This window comes from Parasteatoda tepidariorum, chromosome 7 (genome assembly GCF_043381705.1).
Source record: "Parasteatoda tepidariorum isolate YZ-2023 chromosome 7, CAS_Ptep_4.0, whole genome shotgun sequence".
NCBI classification, from domain to species: domain Eukaryota; kingdom Metazoa; phylum Arthropoda; class Arachnida; order Araneae; family Theridiidae; genus Parasteatoda; species Parasteatoda tepidariorum.
Genome location: NC_092210.1, coordinates 63,889,407 through 63,911,111, shown reverse-complemented (window position 1 = coordinate 63,911,111; position 21,705 = coordinate 63,889,407). Strand labels below are relative to the sequence as shown.

The window sequence follows — 21,705 nt, the reverse complement described above, 5'->3', positions numbered from 1 at the left end:
CAATCACTTTCAAAAATTGTTGTTAATACTTACATTAAAACAATAAACGAAAAGAGTAAAATCGCTCTGATTCCAGATATTTGTACAGCAGTACGCACAGAAGTGATGAAGTATGTATTTGAATATGCGAACTGATTGTTATCAGTTTCAAGGATAAAATATAGATATTTTATTTTGTTTTTTTTTTTACTTTTATTTCGTTTCCCGCATAGCTATTTATTTTGTTTTCCACTTAGTTATTTTATTTTGTTTGCTACATAACTATTTTTTTTTCTCCTCATAGCTGCTTTATTTTTTTTCTGCTCCTCAGACATTACGCGCAATGTTCAGAACAGCCAAAAACATAGCAGACAATATATGGCAAATATTCAAGTGCCTCCAATCCATTTCGGCATACGTTACATTTTCTGACTCTAATTTTTCGCTATAATGAGAAAAAAAAATTTTTTTTGCCTCTTTAACCTCGGCAGTGATCAAAATTTAGATGAGTTATAATAAGGACAAATGTTTTGCTTTAATCATTTCGGGAACAATTGTTGCATATATTGGCACCAGACACAATGCTTCAATAAAAAGTCTGGAACTGTAGCTAATCAGAAACGAATCGAAAGTTTGATTCAAAATTAATTTTATAAGGAAATAAAATATTGGTATAAATTCCGCCTGTAGCAGGCCGAAACAAATTAAAACTTGTATACCATCAAGTATGGAGCTTCAAAACAGTTTTAAACTCTCCGTATTGTTCAAATGTTGTCAAAATTTAATTGACTTTCACAAACTATCTGGTCAAAAGTATCTGTTAAGCCATAGATACGAACTTTATGAATTCCGAGGCATAAATTATTGTTGGTCTCCCTTTTACATCGATAGCAACATGCACACGTCTAGGTCTGATTTTCTGACAGTTTTTGATAGGGGACCATAGGTATCCATCACAAATGAATAAAGTGCTGGAATTAAGGATGATCGATTTGGCTGGTTGCGTAATATATAATCTAATATAATATATCTGGTTTGAAGTTCTATGGATTTTGGCTTTGAGAAGTCCAGCCCAGTTTTTAACCACTCATTTCATCAAACTATGCCTGCGCAAGATTCGATGTTTCAATGTTCCCTACCAGAAATTGGGATATGAGCATTGTTCACATATAACTCAGGATTCATGATACTAACCCCAGGAACTGAGGGACCTAGGACAAAGTCATGAAAAACCCCACACACAAAATTGCTTCTCCAGCCAGATCCACTTCTTTAAGCAGATGTCTGGATGCTTTTGGCCATGCAGATAAAGTCTGTGTAAGATTTTTTTTATCATCTACTTGCTTAAAGAAACTGTTTTCTTAAACCTCAATCATCAAAGTGTTTTTCGTAATGGGACTACGTGTTTTTACTGTTTTACTGATTTCTGTTACTTATGTTGCAGATTCATTTAGTACTGATTCTAAACTAAATGCTGGAAGTATCGATACTAGGTAATATGTACCCTGTGGGGATAAATATGTATCGACCAGAAAACAATGAAAATTTGCATTTTCATGAAGCACTAATCATTGGTAGAGTTTTTAGTGCTCTAGCTAATCGAAAAAGGTGTAGAATTTATTTGCAAGAATGAACTTTCACAAGCACGAAAGCAAATCATTAAAAATATACTTAAAATAAGCTATGTAATCGACTGAACTATTGCTGTGTTCTGTTGCTGATAAGGATTAAAATTAAAGAAAACTTAAAAATAACATCTATAAGATAAATGTCAATAAATTAATTCCTATAAGTAAATTAACCATATTTAATGAATTATGCATTTCACAGCATGATCATGTGAATTTATGAATTAATTGATTAAAATAATTTCAATAAATTTAATTAATAGGAAGATCCATATATGCTGATTGGTAACAATATAGATTTGTTTTTCTTTATCATAGAATTGAGTTTTCCAAGTCAGTTTTTTACTATTTTTTCTTCATAAAATGAAATAAAATTTCTCGAAAAAGAGTTAAAAGTTATCTGAGTTTAATTAAAATATTTTTTTATGAAATTCTAGAACCGTTGAAAATATATTTCAGAAATGAAATATATTTGCTAGTCATTATTAAAAGACTTTTTATATTCAGACAACACTTATCTTTTAATATCCGTGTTTTGAGTGACAATTAATAGGGATTTATGACAGAAAAAAATGTTTATGGATTATTTATTATAACATATTGTGGTAATAATCTTTTCTAAACTGCCACATTTAATAACATCTGAGTAGTAAATGAATGTCATGAAATAAGCATTGATAAAAATATTATTTCTGATCGCATGTCATTGAGATAAAAATAAAGTCAAAACTATTTCTGAAAACAAAACTGTCAGTCTTTAAATAAAGATGTTGTATGTCAAGACATGAAATTGTATGTACTACAGATTATAACTATGTGTTTTATTATTATTATTATTATTATTTTCGTATGCCTTTTCAAAGTATATATATTTTTTTTTGAAAAAAGCGTTTTAATTTATTGTTCCAAAAAAAATTTTAAATTTTGAACTGAAATTACTTTTTTAATAAATTTTAAAGGTATTTTTATTTCATCATTGGCCTATTTTGCATTTAATGTTTGTTTAATTATAACACTTTTTTGACTTACGGAGTGCTATATGGAATAAAAAATGATATATGGAATAAAAAATAGATTTTGTGCAAGGTTTAAATGTAAGTTCAAAAGTTTGAATTTATAATTATATGTCAGCTTTGTAACTTTTGCATTGAAAAAAAGTACGATCAAAACTACCAGAATATGGTAAAATTTACTGTATTTTTGCTACATGGAAACACCAAAAAACTCAAATATTTTTAACAAAGTGATGTGGTAATGATTTTGGTAAAATTTTCAATAAAATATGGTTTTATTGTATGTGATATAATTTAGTAAAAGTAGTAAAATGTGTTAATTTTATTGTGATTCTTTTGAAAAATGACATCAAGGCCATTTATTTGATTAAATTTACTTTTCAGTTTCGTATCTTTTACTAAATGTGTGGTAATAAGAACTATAATTTTGAAAACTAAAATTTCCGATAAACCGTTGCCATATGAACGAAAACTTTACTAAATTGTTTAATTACCGTATATTTTGGATAACGTTTTTTTTTAGAAATATGATTACCATACATTACGATAATTTTACCAGAAATGTTTTAACGTATGTCATTAATGGCTGCGCAGTTAACTCGCTTAATTTGCAAGTAAGTAGCAAAATTTTGTTAAATTGCTAAAGTGTCGAGACATCAGTGCTTTAGATGACCTCATAATTGGGAGTTTGAAGTTCAGCAATGGCTTTGGGATTATTGAATGCCTCAAATTACCTAAGCCACGATTGGGCTGTTATTGCTCGAATGGAAGACCTTGACGATTGACATGCATTAAATAAAATTTCCAAAAAATGAACATCAAAAACAATAAAGCTTCACGTGATAAAATAAAAAAAGGCAACATTGCCAGCATTTAACCACACATTTTTCAGTGAATCTCGTCGATATTTCAAAAGTTGTCAAAGTTCTAGCTTGATAATCGTCGCCTTTTAAATTATGTCTGTTTAAATATTCTCTCAAAAAATTGGTACAGAGTTAAATTATACTAAGTTTCAAATTTCCTAGAACCAAATAAGTTGTTAACTTGAACCATGTTTCTGTTTAAATTGAAATATCAAGTTTCAAAAACTAGATAATATGGTTAAATTTTGCACAATTTTGACGTTTCAAAAAATTTGAGAGATATCTTTGTTTAACACTCTCCAAGACTTGAAACTGCACATATATAGGTAAAGTACTATTTAAACACTATAAAAAAATTCCTTTTCAAATAATGGTGTAAAGTACCGGTGCTTAGGGTGTATCATCCGTGAAACCAATTTTACTGTAAAATCCATTTTTACCGCAAAATAATATATCGAAATTTTTACCTTAAGATTTATTCAATTATAATCAGTCAATGATTTTACTGTTATCACTCTAAAAATTACAGCGTATCATATTTTTTATACCGTGACAAGTTCCAGTAAAAATGGATTAAATTTTAATTCACGCGTTAAATTTTAATGAAACATATCTATATGTTTAAAAAGTAACTATTGCCAGAAGTTTATTGGTGCATGTTTTTCCTATAAATCATACTTCAGGACATAGAAATAAAAAATGTGAAATTTTTTCACTTTTCTTAAAAGAATATTTTGCAAATATTTCAGTTATAAAAACTTAATTATTAGGCGTTAAATATTTAACGATGGTTTTAAGAATTTAGGTAATGGTTCTTGAAACGCAAATGTTAGTAGATATATTCAGAGAAGGAAGAAAATGTGTATAAAGAATAATTATAACATTTAAAAAAAAAAATTTTTTTTTGTAAATTCTTCTTATTATCAGAATATTTATTTTCGAACATTTTTATGACATTTCAATTAGAGAAATTTCAAATGAATCTCTAAAAATAAGCAAAACTTTCTTAAGTTTACGAAGTAACTTGATTTGAATTGTATGCGTTATTTCAATAAAAATAACACATATGCTGCCTGGATTATAAAAAAGAAGTAAAATGTGATACAATATGCAAATGCAATAGTTAAAATTCTTTGAATTTATTTGTATGTTATTGAATTTATTTGTATGTTATTTCATAAGCAGTGTGCCTGTAAGTACATTTTTAGGCATGTTATAAGATATATTTTCATCTTTCATAATGGTATTCCTTAAATCTCACTTTTACAAAACAGTTTTAAGATAAAAAATAAAATATTTGCAGCTTACATTGTGGTGTAGTATATAAATATTTGTTGGAAAGCTCCTAATTGTTTTTAAAAAAAATTCCTTAATTAAAATTAAGACAATGGTTGATTAAAATAGGCTTTGAAAATTTAAACCTCTTCAGAATCAGGATCAGATCCTCATCAAAATTAGGTTCTGATCATTTCTAGTCTGAGACTATTTCAACCAATGCCCAAACATCCAGGCTACCTGAAAATTGACCCTTTTCAAGATTGTTTATCTAAAACTAAAATATTTATAAATTAAAATAATATCAATAATTTAGTGAACATTGATATATTGAATATACAATTGATATCCTTTTGATTTATCAAAAATTAAAATTAAAAACACAAAAATTATGAAATTTAATAAATGAATTTATTTGCATAAAACAAATTTAGATGACATTATAAAGGTGATTCCAGATTATGATTTAAAAAACACAGATTTTGTTCCGTAATAGAAAATTATAGGATGTTTTTACATTCGATTTTTATCTTTCTTGCAAATCTCTTCCTTTACTTTTCCAATCACACTATTTGTGTTCTGGATACCATTATTCATTTTCCCCACAACATAATTCATTATTTTACATTTTTCAATATGGGGACAACATTTAGGAAAATAGCCCTCTCCTCGAACTAGGTGACACCACGGCTGGGAAGGCTGCATTGCGGAACACCTGTCAAAATATTGCTATTAGAAATTAAAACATAAATTAAAAATTATTTTTATACTAATTATATAATTTACATAAATCACATGAATAATATGAAAAATAAATAAAAAATACGTAAAGGCCCTATTTGTATAGATGAATAGTGAGTCTTACATTGAACTAAACGTAAGACATGGTTTTCAGTAGATTGCTGAAGGCGAACATCATTGTCAGTGTCAGTGAGCAGGTAGGTGGCCAATTTGATCAGCCTGCAAAGGGACCGAGATTGCGCGGTATCGGTTCTCGCTAAACTGCTCTACTGCTCGATGTCTAGCTTGCTGGTCGTCGGTCTATCAAAGCGCAAGTGCCACCCTCTCTGATGAGGATCAAAATTGTGGGCATATCGTCAGATTATCCTCAGAGATTCTTCCCAGAGTGTCACCAATAGCCAATAGCGGTGGTGGCTTACGGGATAGAGAACACATCCCCCAATGAAGGGACTCGGGTTCGAGTCCTAGCGATGGCTGGTCGATACCGATTGCACACCCGGCTTATACTGACCATAGTGTTGGCGTAAAATATCCCTATGGTTCATGGGTTCTCTTGCCATCAGGATAACCCTAGGAGGTATTCATAGTTTCCTCTCTTTGTAACGCAAATGCGAGATAGTTCCATCGAGTAGTCTTCCACGAAGGCAAATTTCTCCTCGCAATACGTAATCCGGCAGTTCCTTTGTCTTTTGGATTGGGTTCAAAATTGCAAGGCTACGGAGATGAATATTGGTCGTCGTATACTCAAAATTGGGTCGCCTGCTCAACGACGGTTATAAAATAGTCCATTGTACAGCTTTGCAGTGACACGTAAATAAATACTACTATCGTAGAAAAAATATCAATTTAGCCTCAATTTCTTGCTCATGTAAATTATTTCTATTTATTATTTTCAAATTGCTACACCTTAAACTCATTTTTCTGCTGACCAAATTAAGAGCAGTGAAAGTGACTCAATGTTCTGAATCAAGATAGTTTATAAAGCTCCTGATGTCTGCTTACTTATATCTGTCCTACCACAAAAACTTTTGATTGATTTGAAGGATGTGAAAAAAGAGATTGCTTATCTTCGCAAGAAATTTTTGATAAATTAGTAAGAAACACTGGAATGAAATATAAATTCCTACGCACAGAAATGAAAATCGTAACATCCTGAAACAGAAAAAATTGTAAAATAATGTAAGATGGCTGAAAAAAAATAAAGAAAATGTAGGCTGAATGTAGCTCAAAATGAAATAACGATTTAAGAGATGATTACTGTTTTACATAAACATGAGAGCACTGATTTCAATGGGGAAAAAATTGCACTTAAACGAGGAAAATGAACATTACAAGCATATCATTATATAAGAATTCCATCATCACAACCGAATACAAGAAAAGTGCAACAAAAAAAAACATGATTTGCACTTAAATATAAAAAAAGATACTTGATTTTCTCCGTTTCATACTCGCTGTAAATCTTAGGTTTTGATTTGATTGATACGTTCATGAAGGAGAGCATTTCTGACTAGGCAGCAATCATGTCTTTCTGCGTAATAAATTGTTTCTGATAATTTATCATAGTGAAATAGATTTACACTAATATAGCAATAAAGAAAACGAAGGAAATAAAAATGAAAATATGATCACCGAAGCCCACGTCTTCAAAGGGTACCGGCCTCGGAAGCCATAAAACTAAACCTTTTCTATCGAGAGAGAGGCAAAATTAAATGGCAAAAGTAATTCTCTTAGTAAACCGCAGGTTTTGTATAAGTCCAGGAAAAAATACATGAAATACATAAAACCAATTCAGAAAAGAAATTCAAACAAAAACTTGAGAAAATAAAACTCACATTAAACCAGTCAAACAGCGATTTCACAATCAAACTAAATGCAAAGGAAACACTTAAAACAAAAGAAAACAACGCCATCTATTAAAATGCGCAGATTGAAAAAAAGAGAAGTAAAAAAGAAGATTACGTAACAAATTGATATAATGCTTGATTGGGGCTACACTAAGTTACAATTGGATTCTTTTAAATGACGTCAAATGTGGGTCATCCAATCAGGTTCAACACACGCGAGTGACGTCACTTGCAGTTATCTAATTAAATTTGATCCGGAAATTGATTCAGCAGGGTAATACAATATTCAGGCCTATCTCCAATTTTGAATTTATTTTATCATAACAGTAGTGAGTCTTCTTCGCCCTTACTTCTTAAACAATACCAGAGGAATTTAATTCAAAAATTACAACAGAAAAATCTATTAAAAAAATTCTTTGGACTTTCAGATAATAATTAAATCCTCCAACTATTTTAAAAACTTGTTCATATTTAAATATTTTTAATTCCACACAGAGAAAAATTACTGGTAAAATTACCATACTATAGGGACATTTCTAGTAAAAAAATAACATATTTCTAGTTAAAAAATACAATTAATACAGTATTTAAACCACTCATACTGTTTATCGTTCATATAGTAAATGTGGAAATTCTGGTATTCAAAGTTACAGTTCTTATTACCACACACTTAGTATAAAATACAAAATTGAAAAGCAAATTTAACAGAACTAATGTTTTGTGGTATAATCGAAAATTTCATGATTAAATTACCAAAGTTTAGCACATATGACTCATAAAGCCAGAAACACGATAAATCTTACCAATTTTGACTATACATTTTTGCTCAATGTAATAGTTTTTTAATTTTTGAACTGAGTAGTTTTTTAAATTATTGTATCCAAATTCTTTTTAAGTCTTATCTAATTATCTAATTTTTTAAAATCAGTTTTATGCCTAAAGATTTTTAAAATGATTCTGAGTCTGAATATTTATGAAATGACGCATTACGAGGTTAATACTGAATTGAGAAAAAAAATTACACTTGTCTAAATTTAAAACAAAGAAAATATTAATTGTTTTACCCAAATAAGTACATTCTAAATTTCAAAGAATTCTCAGTTATCATCGAGAAAAGCGTCATGTTATTTTCAGCATCCTTAAGCAGAATTAAGAATATAAAGAATTCAAATTGTTTACAGACACCTAGCTAGTTAAAAATTTAACGAATTTCTGTCTTAACGTTGGTTTCTGGAATGTTCTAATTGGAAACGATCCTCTCGGACGAATGACTCTTTGGTTCTTAAATTATTTTAGTTTGAATATTTAAAAGTGAACTATTAAAGATAGTTGAAGTTTCCTTGAAAAAAAAGAAATACCATTTACACTAATAACAATTGCAAGATTATCAAGTGTTTGATTCGAAAAGAATATCACACTTGCAAATCTTTTGCACTTGGCACAGTGCTAAAGCATTTATTGAATAATGAGCAATCTAATTGTTTACAGACACCTAGCTAGTTAAAGATTTAACGAATTTCTGTCTTACGTTGGTTTCTGGAATGTTCTTATTGGAAACGATCCTCACGGACGAATAATTTTTTGGCACTTAAATGCACTTGGCACAGTGCTAAAGCATTTATTGAATAATAAGCAAACTAAATTTTTGTAAAAATTCATTCTGTCGCTACCTTTACATTATTCGCATAATACATTTAAATTCAAATAGAGAATTGAATTAATAAATTTATTTTATTAAACCAAATAAAATTTTATGTCTAAAAGAAGCATAAGGTTTGAAAATTTGATAATTCTATTTACCCTGAAATATGCAGTTGTCCCACTTCGCATCTGAGCATTCGACATCCGATATAATCGTAAGACCTTTCTCCAACAGCTATGCGAGCTCCATCTATCTCACAATATCCTGTTGAATAAGTGGTTTTTTATAAACTTAGTTATATCACAGAATCACTACTTGAAGAGGACGCCATACTGCGAGAGAAACCCATCGTGAGAAATTCTCTTTCACTAACATAAATAATTTAAAGCTTAGAAAAAGGTTAGTTTAGGTAAACCTAATGAAAACCACGAAATTTCAAATGATAAACAAATTTTTCAAAATATCAAAGTGCACACAAATTATGGTTGGAAAATTCAGCATTACGCAGTGGGAAAGAAATCGTACAGTAATTTGTTTACAGTTTAATATTTTGAATTTCAGCATTAGAAACTTCATGGTTCATATTAGGTTTTTAGATATCAATGGAGGAGAATTTGAAATGAAAAATTTATCCCATGGTATAGCTTCCTCTTAAATTACAACTCAGCTCCAGCCTGAGAGTACCTACTCTAATCTATTGTTATGATTATTGTCAGTTTAGAGACTTAAATGGTCATTTTCCAACTGACAAAATATTTAAGAAATAAGATATTTATAGGAAAAATTGTCTAATATATCTGTAACACAATAAAGACAAAAAGGATAAAAGAAATGTATATTAATACAATATTAAACAGTCACATTTTTTGCGGATATAATCACATGAGCTAATGATGAGGTTATATCTTTCCTTTATTTTGCTTTTCCGGCTTTTAATTTTTTTTTCCAATTTTTTAAAATTATTTATTAAAAAAATTTTCTTCTTCCTCACTTTTAAAAATTTTTTCTCGATATTTTTAACTTATTCATATTTATTGGCACAAAAAAACACACTTACAGTTCTTCCTTCTTCATTTTTTTAAAAATAATAATTATAAGAAAAATTTTTAATGATTTTTTACATTTGTTTTAAAAATTATATTTATATTGATTTCAAACTTTTTTTAAAATTTGTCTTCTGAGTTGAGTTAAAATCACAAGGCTACGCAGTTGAAGATAGATACAGCTAAACATCCGATATAAATCAGTCATTCAAAGTGATAATAAAATTAATGAAATAATAAATATATTTAATCGTCTTGTAACGATGAAAAATAAGGAGAAAATTTAAAATTAAGGATTTAATTTTACTTCTAATTAAATTTAAATTTTTATAACTTGTCCTCAGGATAACGTAGAATTAAAAAAAACTAGTATTTCAAATAACTAATGTCACTAGTCTAAGCCCTCAACATTAATAACATTTGAATATGTCAATGAAATTAGCAATGAATTAACAATTATTTAAAATTTAATGAAAATTAGTAATATGTATTAAACTTACCATTATCTGTGTTAAGATGAGTAACGCTTAAATACGTATAAGCAAAAGTGTGAAAGAATAATACTTTAAAATAAAGAAAGAGTAAAATGGTTTTCATTATGAATATATTAGAACATAAACCCTAATCTTTAACGACTATTATTGAACTAAAGACTTTAAAGGTCAACCTCGAATGTAAGGAAGTATTCAATAATAGGTGATAAAGAAATTATCGAAATATAAAATCAAGCAATTCAAATGTTTTGTGAGTTCTAAATACAGGATGTTCTGTGCTTGCATAAATATCTTATTAGCATTTAATTATTGTTACGCAAATCAAATCATTTTTGTGCATTATTTAACTAGCAAACGAAGAAAGGTATTTTTTCAATGAAATATCCATAAAAAATGTTATACAGTTTTAGTTTTTAAACTTATATAAAGGTAATAATCAGGATTGGTTTCGTCTTGTCTTGTTTCGATTGTTTTCGTCTTGTCTTGTTTCAATTGTTTTCGTCTTGATTCATTTAAAAAAGAAGAGAAAATTTATTTAATTATTTTTCTGAAAATAACTTTGAGTTTAGCACAATCAATTCTATAAATTTACTTGAATTTGCACAACATTCAAACAACAAAATATTTTTTTCGTATTTGTACTGGATTTTAGCTGTCTGTCCTGATGTTTCTGATTTTTACATTACAAGAATGGGTTTTCAGAAAATATATTTTAAGAATCAAAAGATTTGAAATTTTGAAATAACGTTTTCTTATTTTAATTCACAATGTTAGTAAAGACTGCAAAATTCAATTGTTCAAGGATGTTCAGGTTGTTAATCTTGTTTCTGACTTTTCGTCATCTTTGAAAGGAATTCAGCATTCCTGCCGTCAAAATTGTTTTCTTATTATGCCCGAGGGCTAATTGGAAAGTAATGTTAAAGATGAACTTTCAGTAAAAGCATTGTTTTTCATTTCTTATATTTTTCATTTCATTTTTTTCTAAATCGATAATATTTTTATAAGTTCATTTACTTTTAGTAATGTTTTTTTTCTTTTTTATTTCGTTGACCTTTGCTTCCAGATTACAATGCAATGCAATTTCTTTCAATTTATTTATTTTTGTATGCATTTATTATTTAGAATGTAGATTATAGTAATTTTATTTTGATATAATAAAATGTTGTACGACATCTATAATCATAAATTTGCTGTTAAACCTAATGCGGCCTGCTTTTTATTAAGGAACTTATCTCCTCAAGAAAATTTAGATTTCGATAATCAAGAAAATTCAAGTAAAGAGATTTCTCACAGTATGCGGGATATCACACCTTTTTCTAAAATCATTTCTGATCAACTTGTTCCTTTCTTAAATATTTATTTAAAAACGTTTAGTGTTCCCATACTTTTTTTAAAGGTTGAAGAAAGTTAAAGAAACATGACGCACAATACGAAATTTTCAAGGCAATGGTCAAGGTAATCAATATTTTTTTAGCTCTTTTTTTCTTAAATGGTTCCAAACAATGTCCTGATATTTTGTCTTGAGTTTTTGGTGAAATGTTGTCCTGATTTTTATTTTGAACCGCAACGAAGTCAGTACGTTCTAAAACGAAGTAAAAAAACTGAATTTCAAAAACAAAAAAAGACCCTGAAATGAGGAAAAAAGGAAAATAAAAGGTAATATTTTCGTCAGTTTTGGTTTTGATTTTTTTGTAGCTAAGAAAGATGAGCAAGTTTCATTTCATTTAATACTATAAAGATACTATAAAGATGAGTATTACTACTCTATACTATAAAGAAACTGTACTATAAAGAAACTATACTATAAAACTTTAAAGAAGATACATTAAGCTAAAAAAACTTACTTTCAGTCATGTGGATTAATTTTTGTGATCATTAAATTTTCGTTTTGGTGCGATCGCTTCTTAACCAAGCAATAATTCTTTTAATAGAGATTTTTCATAATATACATTTAAAATATAACTTAAATAAAATCATGAAAATAAACAACATTATGAACATTATGAAAGTAAATTACGAAAGAAAGAAGAAAAACATTATGACATGAAAATTATGAAGTAAATATCAATTTTGATGCACTTGCAAAGTTTTCTAAATCTTTGCACGTTGCATCAAAATTGATTTCCTCTTTTGTATATTTTCATAAGCTTAATTAATATTGAATATATGCCATAATCAGGGTGTGGAACTACGTATTACATTAAATAGGGAAAAAAAAGCTGAAAACTTCAAAGAAAAAGAAATTCACTAGAGTTTAGTAAACCATAAGCTATTCTCTTATTATTATTATTATTTATTTTTCGATTATTTGAAATAATTTAAACGTGTGCAACTTGCGTAAATTCTAGTGAAGTGAGAATGATATCTTTATTTAAAAAAACTCGAAAATTAAACTTCAGTTTCTTTAAAAATGAGAAGTATTAATGTTTAGGTATATTAAAGTTTCTAAAGTCTCGTAGAACATTTTTATTCAACTTTCCTAACAACTATCGGCATCATTTTTTATTATCATAAACTTAAAACAATGTATGCATTTAAAACGAAATTTCAGAAATCATGTTTCCTTATAATAACAATATCGTATCTCACTTACACTTACGTACTTTCATGTATTTTAATCTTCAAAACATTACTTAAAGTAAATAATTGAGCTTGAGTCGATATTATTTTAACTAATATTAGAAAAGAAAAATACCAAAAATGCAAGATCCAAATATTTTTTATCATTACAAATCTGAAAATAGAAATAAAACTACGATTTCATTCGAAATTTTATCTTTCTCTACAAAATCTCATTTATGAAGAGTTACAACAAATTTTCAAAGCTTAATTTTCTGTTAGAATTTTAAATTCCATCAAAGCTTATTTCAGCCGCATTGTTTGCTTCGTCACATTCTTCAATATGGGGACAGCACATGGGAAAACGACCTTCTCCTGGAACTAGACGACACCACGGACGTGAAGATCTCATTGGTGCACACCTATCAGATTGGAAAATATTTGCTTCATAAATTAAATAATGTGTTTGTTACATAATTTAACAAAACTTATGTATTAGTTCAAATGCATATAATTTGAAAGGTAAGGAATAAGTCGTTACTAATAAATACACGCATGTTTGAGAATATTAGATGGAATTATGCAAATTGAATCATATTTACATGAAATGTAAAGTAAGATAAGACATGCAAATGATTAGAATAACAAAGGGATTGCTCATGTACTACTGTTGCGTATGTACCTTTATCAGTAATGCGTAGTATAATTTTCGTCAATTTCTGACAATTCCTTGATGGTTTCTGCAATATTTACAAAGTTTGCGTTCGAGCGCACGCGGAGACGAAATTTTAGAGCAGCGATGGCTCGGGGGATAGAGCATTCGCCTTCCAATGAGGTGAACCGGGTTCGAATCCCGGCGATGGCTAGTCGATACGAATTCGCATTCGATTTGCACCGATTATAGTGCTGACTTGAAATATCTTCAGTGGTAGACAGATCATTGGTTAGAGTCCCTTTGCCTTCAGACTAACCATGGAAAGTTCTCGTGGTCTTCCTCTCCATGTAACGCAAATGCGGGTAAGTTTCACCAAAAAGTCCTCCATGAAGGCAAATTTCTCCCAATACTTGATCCAGGAGTTCCCTTGTCTTCTGAATTGGGTTCAAAATTATAAGGCTACGGGGTTGAACATTGGTAGTCGTAAACCCAAAATTAGGCCAGCTGTTCAAAGACGGTTATAAAATTAAAATAAAACATTAGTATAGAGCCGTGGTGGCTCAGAGAATACAGCGTTCACATCCAAATGAGGTGAACCTGTTTTGAAACCTAGGCATAACTGGTTGATGCTACTTTCCCAGTCAGCTCACACCGTACACAGTGCTGATTAAAAATAGCGTCAGTCGTAGGCGGATCATTGGTTAGAGTCCCCTTGCCATCAGGCTAACCATGACAGGGTTTCGTGGTTTTCTTCTTCGTTTAACGCAAATGCAGAATTCTATTAGAAGAAGTCCTCCACGAGAGCAAATCTCTCTCAAAACTTGATCTAAGAGTTTCCTCGTCTTCTGGACTGGATTCAAAATTACAAGACTACGGGGTTGAACATTATTAGTCGTAAATCCAAAACTGGGTCGGCTGTTCAACGACGGTTATAAAATAAAATAAAACATTAGTATTGTTGAAACGTCATTACCACTATTTTCACCTCAAATTGCAATACATAGCATCTTTCTGAGACATTAAATTTTTTAATTAAAGATTAACCTATTAAATGCATTTTTAATTCTAACCGAGTGAATACTTTGGTATTGCAACTAAATGAAAATAAAAAAGATTTTCCAGATTAATGTGAAAAGTGCTAATCAAAAAATAAAATTTTATAACTATACAGACGGTTGCCAATAAAAGTGTCAAACACCTTTAATAACTTTTAATCTATTGGTTGGGTTTTTACTGGGTTCAATTTTAATAGTTCGATGAAATTCTTTTAAATATGCTAATTAATTAGTGCAGATGATATTTCAAGTCTCTAAATCAGGCGTAGAAACATACTTTCTGAGAATAAAATTCTTTTTTTCGATATCGAATTGCAAAATATGGAGGTATAGGCTCAATCCAGAAAATATGGTCTCAATAGTTTAGGCAAGAGAGAAATTTGAACTCATTATTGCAAATTTCTCTTTTCACGCATTTTTTCATATCTCCGCTGCTAAAAAAGCGAATCAAAGATTTTTTTTCCACAATTATAAAATTTTTTTATTTAAGGACAATTTTAGGTGAAAAATTTATTTTTAATAGTAAAAATATATATTATTTAAAAAATATCGGTCAAATAGTTTTCGAGAAGTCAAATTTTAATATACTAATTTTATAACATAATTTTAAAATTTTAATAACTCAGAAACTACTCGACGGGTTTCGACATTCACTTTTTATATTTCATTATTTTAAATTACATCGTGAAACTCATCCAAAGCCTTGTTACTTGAAAGCTCTACCTACCACACTAAATGGATTTTTACACGAAACAAATAGCAATGTGTTGAAATATCTAAAGGGACTTTTGTTATTGAAATAATAATAAAAATTCTCTCAGATATTTCAACGCATTGCTATTCATTTAATGTATAAGTTTCTTTTATACCTTCCAGTGATATAAAATATAAATTAATATTTAAAGAAATTTAAGTTATTGTAATGTAAGATTTTAGTAGAAAACCTTAATAAGTAACGTTTTAATAATTTATAAAATTCAATTCCAGAATGCATAAAAAACAAAAGAAAGCTGCTCGCAAAACAATTGTTACAGCTAATAAACCTCAAATCTAAACTTGAAAGTAGAATTTGACATTTATATAGAGACATACTTATTTACTTAGCAACATTTATTTAGATATATTGACTTGGCAACTAATTTGACTTGAATAAATATTTAGATAATCATAATATATTGTTTAACGAGCAAGATTGAGTGTTTTTAAAATGCTAATAAATAGTTTCTCAACTTACTTTTTAGATTCGTTGTATAGAAAATTCCTATTAAAGCCATATTAAATTCGTGTTTGTATTAAGTTAGGATTCGTTTGTGTCTTTCGTATTAAATTTATTTTCGTATAATTTCATATAACACATAGAGATCACCTCATTGACAAAATAAACTCATTTTTATCCTTTTAGCTGCTTCTAATACGTTAAGGCTGAAAATGTAAATGTTTTTCTTTAAATAACCTAACGTGATTTTCCACTAGACAATTAATTTTATAATTCTTCATCACGGCATTGCATTCTTCCTAATACAGGGTGATAAAATGACTTGGCAGTCATATGACTGTAAAAGTCATGTCAATGTCATGAAAATAAATGAAATAATATATTAATAAGGCTGCTATAAAGTATGCACTCAAAAATAGGCTAAAGATCATCCAACTCTAAAAATTAGTTACGGTGTCAGAATTTGAAAATTTACAAATGAAGACACAATATTTATTTTTTTTTTGCATCGAAACGTAAGCCTCTTAGAAAAAAACTCATTAATGGTTATAAGCAGCAAATTATTACCAAATTTAGTGACGACGCTTGACAAAAAATATAGAGCATCTTCAATGTGCTCTCTCTTTTTTTTCTGGGTTAAGTCGAAGACAGTTCAATAGGTATAAATCACTGGACATACCACCGAAATGTAGAAAATGTACTTCTTTTAATCTCAGCCTAGATTTTTCATTTTAACAAAGCCAATTTAAATTTATTTTAGTCTCTTTACTGTTAAAATCATCACCTGGAATTTTTTAAGAATAACTTTAAAGTTTCGACATTCTACATCTTCACCTGTAACTTTAAGAACTGGATAATCGTCTTTCACACTACTCTTTAACGAATATCTCAATACTCCTTTATGCAAAATTCTCTTCCATTTTACTTCACGATATGCTCTCCATATGGTCAGAAGTCAACAAATTTATTCCATAAAAAAATATGAAGATTGATAAAATTTTATTTCTTTTAAAAAATAAATACATTTTATACTAATGAAAAAGCATACTGTATCAAAAGAACCACATACCCTGTGACACGAAGTTCTCCCTCACTGCATCTTAACATTTCACATTGCTCATCATTGTAGGAAACATCTCCAACAGCTATGCGAACACCCTCAGCTTCACAATATCCTGTTGAACATAATTGCTTTTGTGTTAAAAACTCTTAAAAACTCTTAAGAACAACAAAAACTTTTAAAAACGCATTACCTTACACACTCAGTTTAACACTATAATTTGATAAAATATCAAAATGCAACAATTATTATTAAAATCGCAAAAATAAAACTTATCTACACTAAAAATTTGTAAGAACCTCTGTCGCCGCCAACGCTGTTTCGGATACTCTATTCAAAAATGTTGTTCTAAACGATGGTCTATACAAAATATAACCTAATGTTATATTTTGTTTTTTTGCTCAAAATTACGAAGAGTGTTCGAAAATGTATGGAGATTACGGTGGAATATAAAAAGTTTTCATTTGATACCTCGTTCGCGAATTACTAACTCTTAAACTTGCAGTAAAAAATTCCATTGCACTTAAAAGCAACTACAGAGCTGAGTTGAGATTTGATGTCAAGAAAGGGCCATTTTTATTTGTGCACTTTGCTCCAGATTTTTTTAAGAAACTCCAATTTGCTCTATTGTATTTTATGTGCCTTTTTGTCTTTTTTTCCTTGACTTTTATTTTAAGTAATGACTAATAATCCAGCATTGTAAGAAAAATCTATCTATCTTTGCTTGAGATCATCATTTAATATGCTCACACTTGAGTTGATATCAAAATTACCGAAAAAAAAGAGAAAAGAAGAAAAAGAGAATAGAAAAGAAAGAAGATAAAAGCGTGTGAGAGAGAGATAAAAAAAATTAAGATAAATGAAAACCGTTTCCAAGTTGAAATGTTGTACTGGTAATGTTCCGTTAACAAGAAAAATTTCTTCATAAAGTTCTTCTTATTCTCCCACAAATTGAATTACTAAGGACAATTCTTTTTTCAAGTATCAAAATATAGTAGTCATTTATTTCGATTTGATTAATATATTAACAAAATGTTCTTACGTAAAATTACAATAAATGTAAACTCTAATAAAAAAATCTATTTTTGATTTTGCGGAAAATAATGACTTTTAAGAAAAAATGATGAATACGAAGCAATCACGGATGTTGATGAGGGATTGAACAGGAAGTGAAGTCTTCTAGTCATTATGAAAATAATGACTTTTAAGAAAAAATGATGAATACGAAGCAATCACGGGTGTTGATGAGGGGATTGAACAGGAAGTGAAGTCTTCTAGTCATTACGAAAATAATGACTTTGAAGAAAAAATGATGAATACGAAGCAATCACGGGTGTTGATGAGGGGATTGAACAGGAAGTGAAGTCTTCTAGTCATTATGAAAATAATGACTTTGAAGAAAAAATGATGAATACGAAGCAATCACTCATTAGTTATTAAAAATAGCAGAAGTAACAAGTTTTGCCGTATTTCTTGTGTTTATCCATGGCTATGGATTATGAAATAGAAATTAACAAATGTAAACTTACCATTTTTTGTGTCAAGTAGAATAAGGCCTATATATGCATGTGTTAATGTCAAAAACAACAATATTTCCAGCAAAGTAATAATGAAATTATTTTTCATTTTGAACATATGGTTGTTTAAGTTTTAATCAAAAGCAAAATTATTATTTAAACTAAGTGTTCAGTTCATACATCAGTGTTCTCAGTTTGTCGGTTGAATCACATCCTTCAATTAAAGGAAGTGCTAAAAAAATTATCAAAATAGCAAATGTCGGTAATTAGAATGTTGCAGACACAAATCACAGGATGTGGTATTGTTACATATCTATCGGAACAATAATATAATGATTTTATCATTAGATTTGTAAATATTTTTTCATACCTATCTCTAAGCACAAACATTAATTTTGCCTACTAAGAGAAATGAATATTTTTTATTAAAAACACCTATAAGATTTTAAAACTTAATGTTGCAAAATATTTTATTCCGTGATTTTATTCTTTTTACAATCTTTGTCATTGAAATTGTATATGACTTAATATTATGTAAGGAATAGCATTTTTTATTTAGCAAAATTAATTGAATAATTATATTTTTCTTTGTTGATTAAATAATTATAATTTTATATTATGTACGTTATGCATCTGAAACCAATAGCGTACACTATAAAAAGGGTTTCTCAAAATAGCTCCGATACACATGTAGGTGAATTTTTGATCCCCGTGTATTCAAAATTGAAACAGCATATGGGTGATTCTCACGAAATATGACAATTCACTGTCCCTTGCTCCAAGATCTAATATTATAATACTAAGAGAACTTTTTTTTTGAAAAATTAATAAATAGCATTACTGTTAGCATTTTAAAATGATTTTGCACCAGGATTGACTGCTTTGTATAGCTAAAAAATTTAATTGAACTTCAAAATTTCCTGTTTCTGGCATATCACAAACAATGTTTCCAATAATAACTGGCTTCAAAACTTCCCATAAATTTTTTAATATCTCATTTTTTTTCTCAACCGGTGTAAGCATTTCTAGAATGTACGCAGAAGGTATTATTTACAAAAAAGTCCCAAGAAAATCTGTCATTTTCCTGGCTACTTTTATTTAATGGTTTATAACCAAAATAAATAAAGTCAGAAATCGATATCTTATGTTAATAGATTGATTAGATACCCTCCTATATGAACATGTCTTGTTGTATGAATAAAGAACCAATTTTCTGGTTCAAAATCTATTTAAAAAAAATTTTCAAGGTGAGTAGTTTTTCGTGTTGTCATTTTCCTGGCTTCTTGAAATCATTAATAACATGAACTACATAGATTTATCTGAGTTATTTTAAAAAATCCTGTTGTTTTCTGCAGAATATAAACGTCTTAGGCCAAAATATTAAATTAAGGTGAAGTTATATGTTATGAAATGGCGAATTTGTCATTATCCTGGCTGTCATTTTCCTGGCTTATGAATGCCAGGGCATTGAAGTGTTACCAGAATTTTTTTTAACTGCTAATACTGTAAGGAGGGAAAGCAAATATTAACCTAATGCCAAGTTTATGTATGATTGTAATATGCTTGGATGTAATCAAAGTTGTTTACTTATTTAATGATTGATTATTATACACAATTTTATTCTGTACACATCAGCAACAAAACAATTTTTGATTCTTTCTACAGTGGATAAAAGAATTAATTTAAGCAATTTATGGTCCATCTGACATAAAGGCTTAAGTTGAGTTACTTACTATTAACTTAAAATGACTGCTTTTTAAACTTCTAAGCTAATACGTCATTTTCCTGGCATTCAAGATTCGGTGAATTTCCATTTTTTTTAATTTTTTTGAGCAAATGTCAATAAACTACACTGCTCTCTGTAAGATATTAATAAGTGTAACTAGAGAAGTATGCAAAAAATATTTCAGATTATTTCGAAGACTTTAAATTTCAAGAAATTTTTTGGTCCGAATTGTCATGTTTAAAAAGAATCACCCATATACTCAATTTTGAGTAAAATGCAGGTTTTGAACCAAGGAGTTACGGGATCTTAGTAGGATGATCTAAGCTCTAACTACCGTTGGTGTAAATCCCAGTCCACAAAGAATTGGGAATTTTTATATAGTGGTTGCCGAGATGACACATCGTGACGTACATTCCAATCTCCTAAAAGTATTTAAGATAAAGCGAAATAAACAAAAGGTGAAATAAAAACTTCCAATCTCCTGATTAAACGATTGAGATCATATTTTTCAAATTTGAACCCTTTTCAAATTCTAACCTCTTTTTCTCATTGAAATTTGAAATTAGTATGTCATGATGTATCATTGCCGCAACCACTACGTAAAGCGTCTTAACTCTTTCTGGATTGGCAGCCAGCGAACATTTCTCCCACATTTTCCCCTCTACATAACTTTTGACAATATGCATTTTACGCAATGAGTAAATGCTGTTTCACTTCTGAATACGTGGGGTTTTCAAGTTTGACTATTATTTCGAAGCTATTTGGACACAATTTAGCTCAATATTCCGAAACCATTTTTTACAATGAGCCAAGTATCGCGTTCGAGGTTTCAGAGAAAATTGTACCATATTATCTTTCAAATTTTCTTCAACCATAATAAAATACTGAGTTGAACCATGTTTCCGTACTTCATAAACTTGATAATACAATATTGTGGTTTAGCTTGAAATGAATCCGCCGACCAGACTGTGTAGTGGTCAGGGAACTGACCTTGCATCAGAAAGGTCTTGGGTTCGAATCCCGGACAAGGCTGGGATGTTCTTTCGTTCTCTGTACTATATGTCCTTAATGGGGGAACAATGTTGGCCCACCTAATATGGTGCCCCTGAAAGAGTGGCCAACAAATCTGCCCTTGTAATACCTGGATGACGAATGTCAATCGGGTAGGCATTGGAGAAAAAAGAATTTGAAAGAAATCCTGGTTGAAATGTACTAATTGGATATGTTTGCAGATGAATTGTATCGCGTTATGGTTCAAAGTACCAATAACACGGTTCAATGTTGAAATTATTTTCTGAAACTGTATAGTAATCTTGTAATGTATTTTTATTATGTATACTATTGCATATTAGACTTACAGTATTGGAGCCAAAGATACCATCCCATCCATCA

General features: G+C 29.2%; 3 protein-coding genes across 3 annotated transcripts in view; 1 reads left to right on the top strand and 2 right to left on the bottom strand.

Moving 5' to 3' along the window:
- The window catches only part of LOC107452671 (prohormone processing protease amontillado), a 274,223-nt gene that overhangs the window by 95,361 nt on the left and 157,157 nt on the right, over positions 1-21,705 (top strand). The gene's annotated exons all lie outside the window — the stretch shown is intronic.
- On the bottom strand, positions 5,148-10,746 carry LOC107452675 (uncharacterized). Its single transcript, XM_016069224.3, has 3 exons — positions 10,532-10,746; positions 9,147-9,252; positions 5,148-5,473 (listed from the first exon to the last, which is right to left on the bottom strand). Exons 1-3 carry the CDS (start codon positions 10,626-10,628, stop codon positions 5,272-5,274), a joined length of 405 nt encoding a protein of 134 aa, XP_015924710.1. The 5' UTR covers positions 10,629-10,746; the 3' UTR covers positions 5,148-5,271.
- On the bottom strand, positions 13,227-18,815 carry LOC107452676 (toxin-like protein 14). The gene is made up of 3 exons (XM_016069225.4): positions 18,600-18,815; positions 17,080-17,185; positions 13,227-13,506 (listed from the first exon to the last, which is right to left on the bottom strand). Exons 1-3 carry the CDS (start codon positions 18,703-18,705, stop codon positions 13,371-13,373), a joined length of 348 nt encoding a protein of 115 aa, XP_015924711.1. The 5' UTR covers positions 18,706-18,815; the 3' UTR covers positions 13,227-13,370.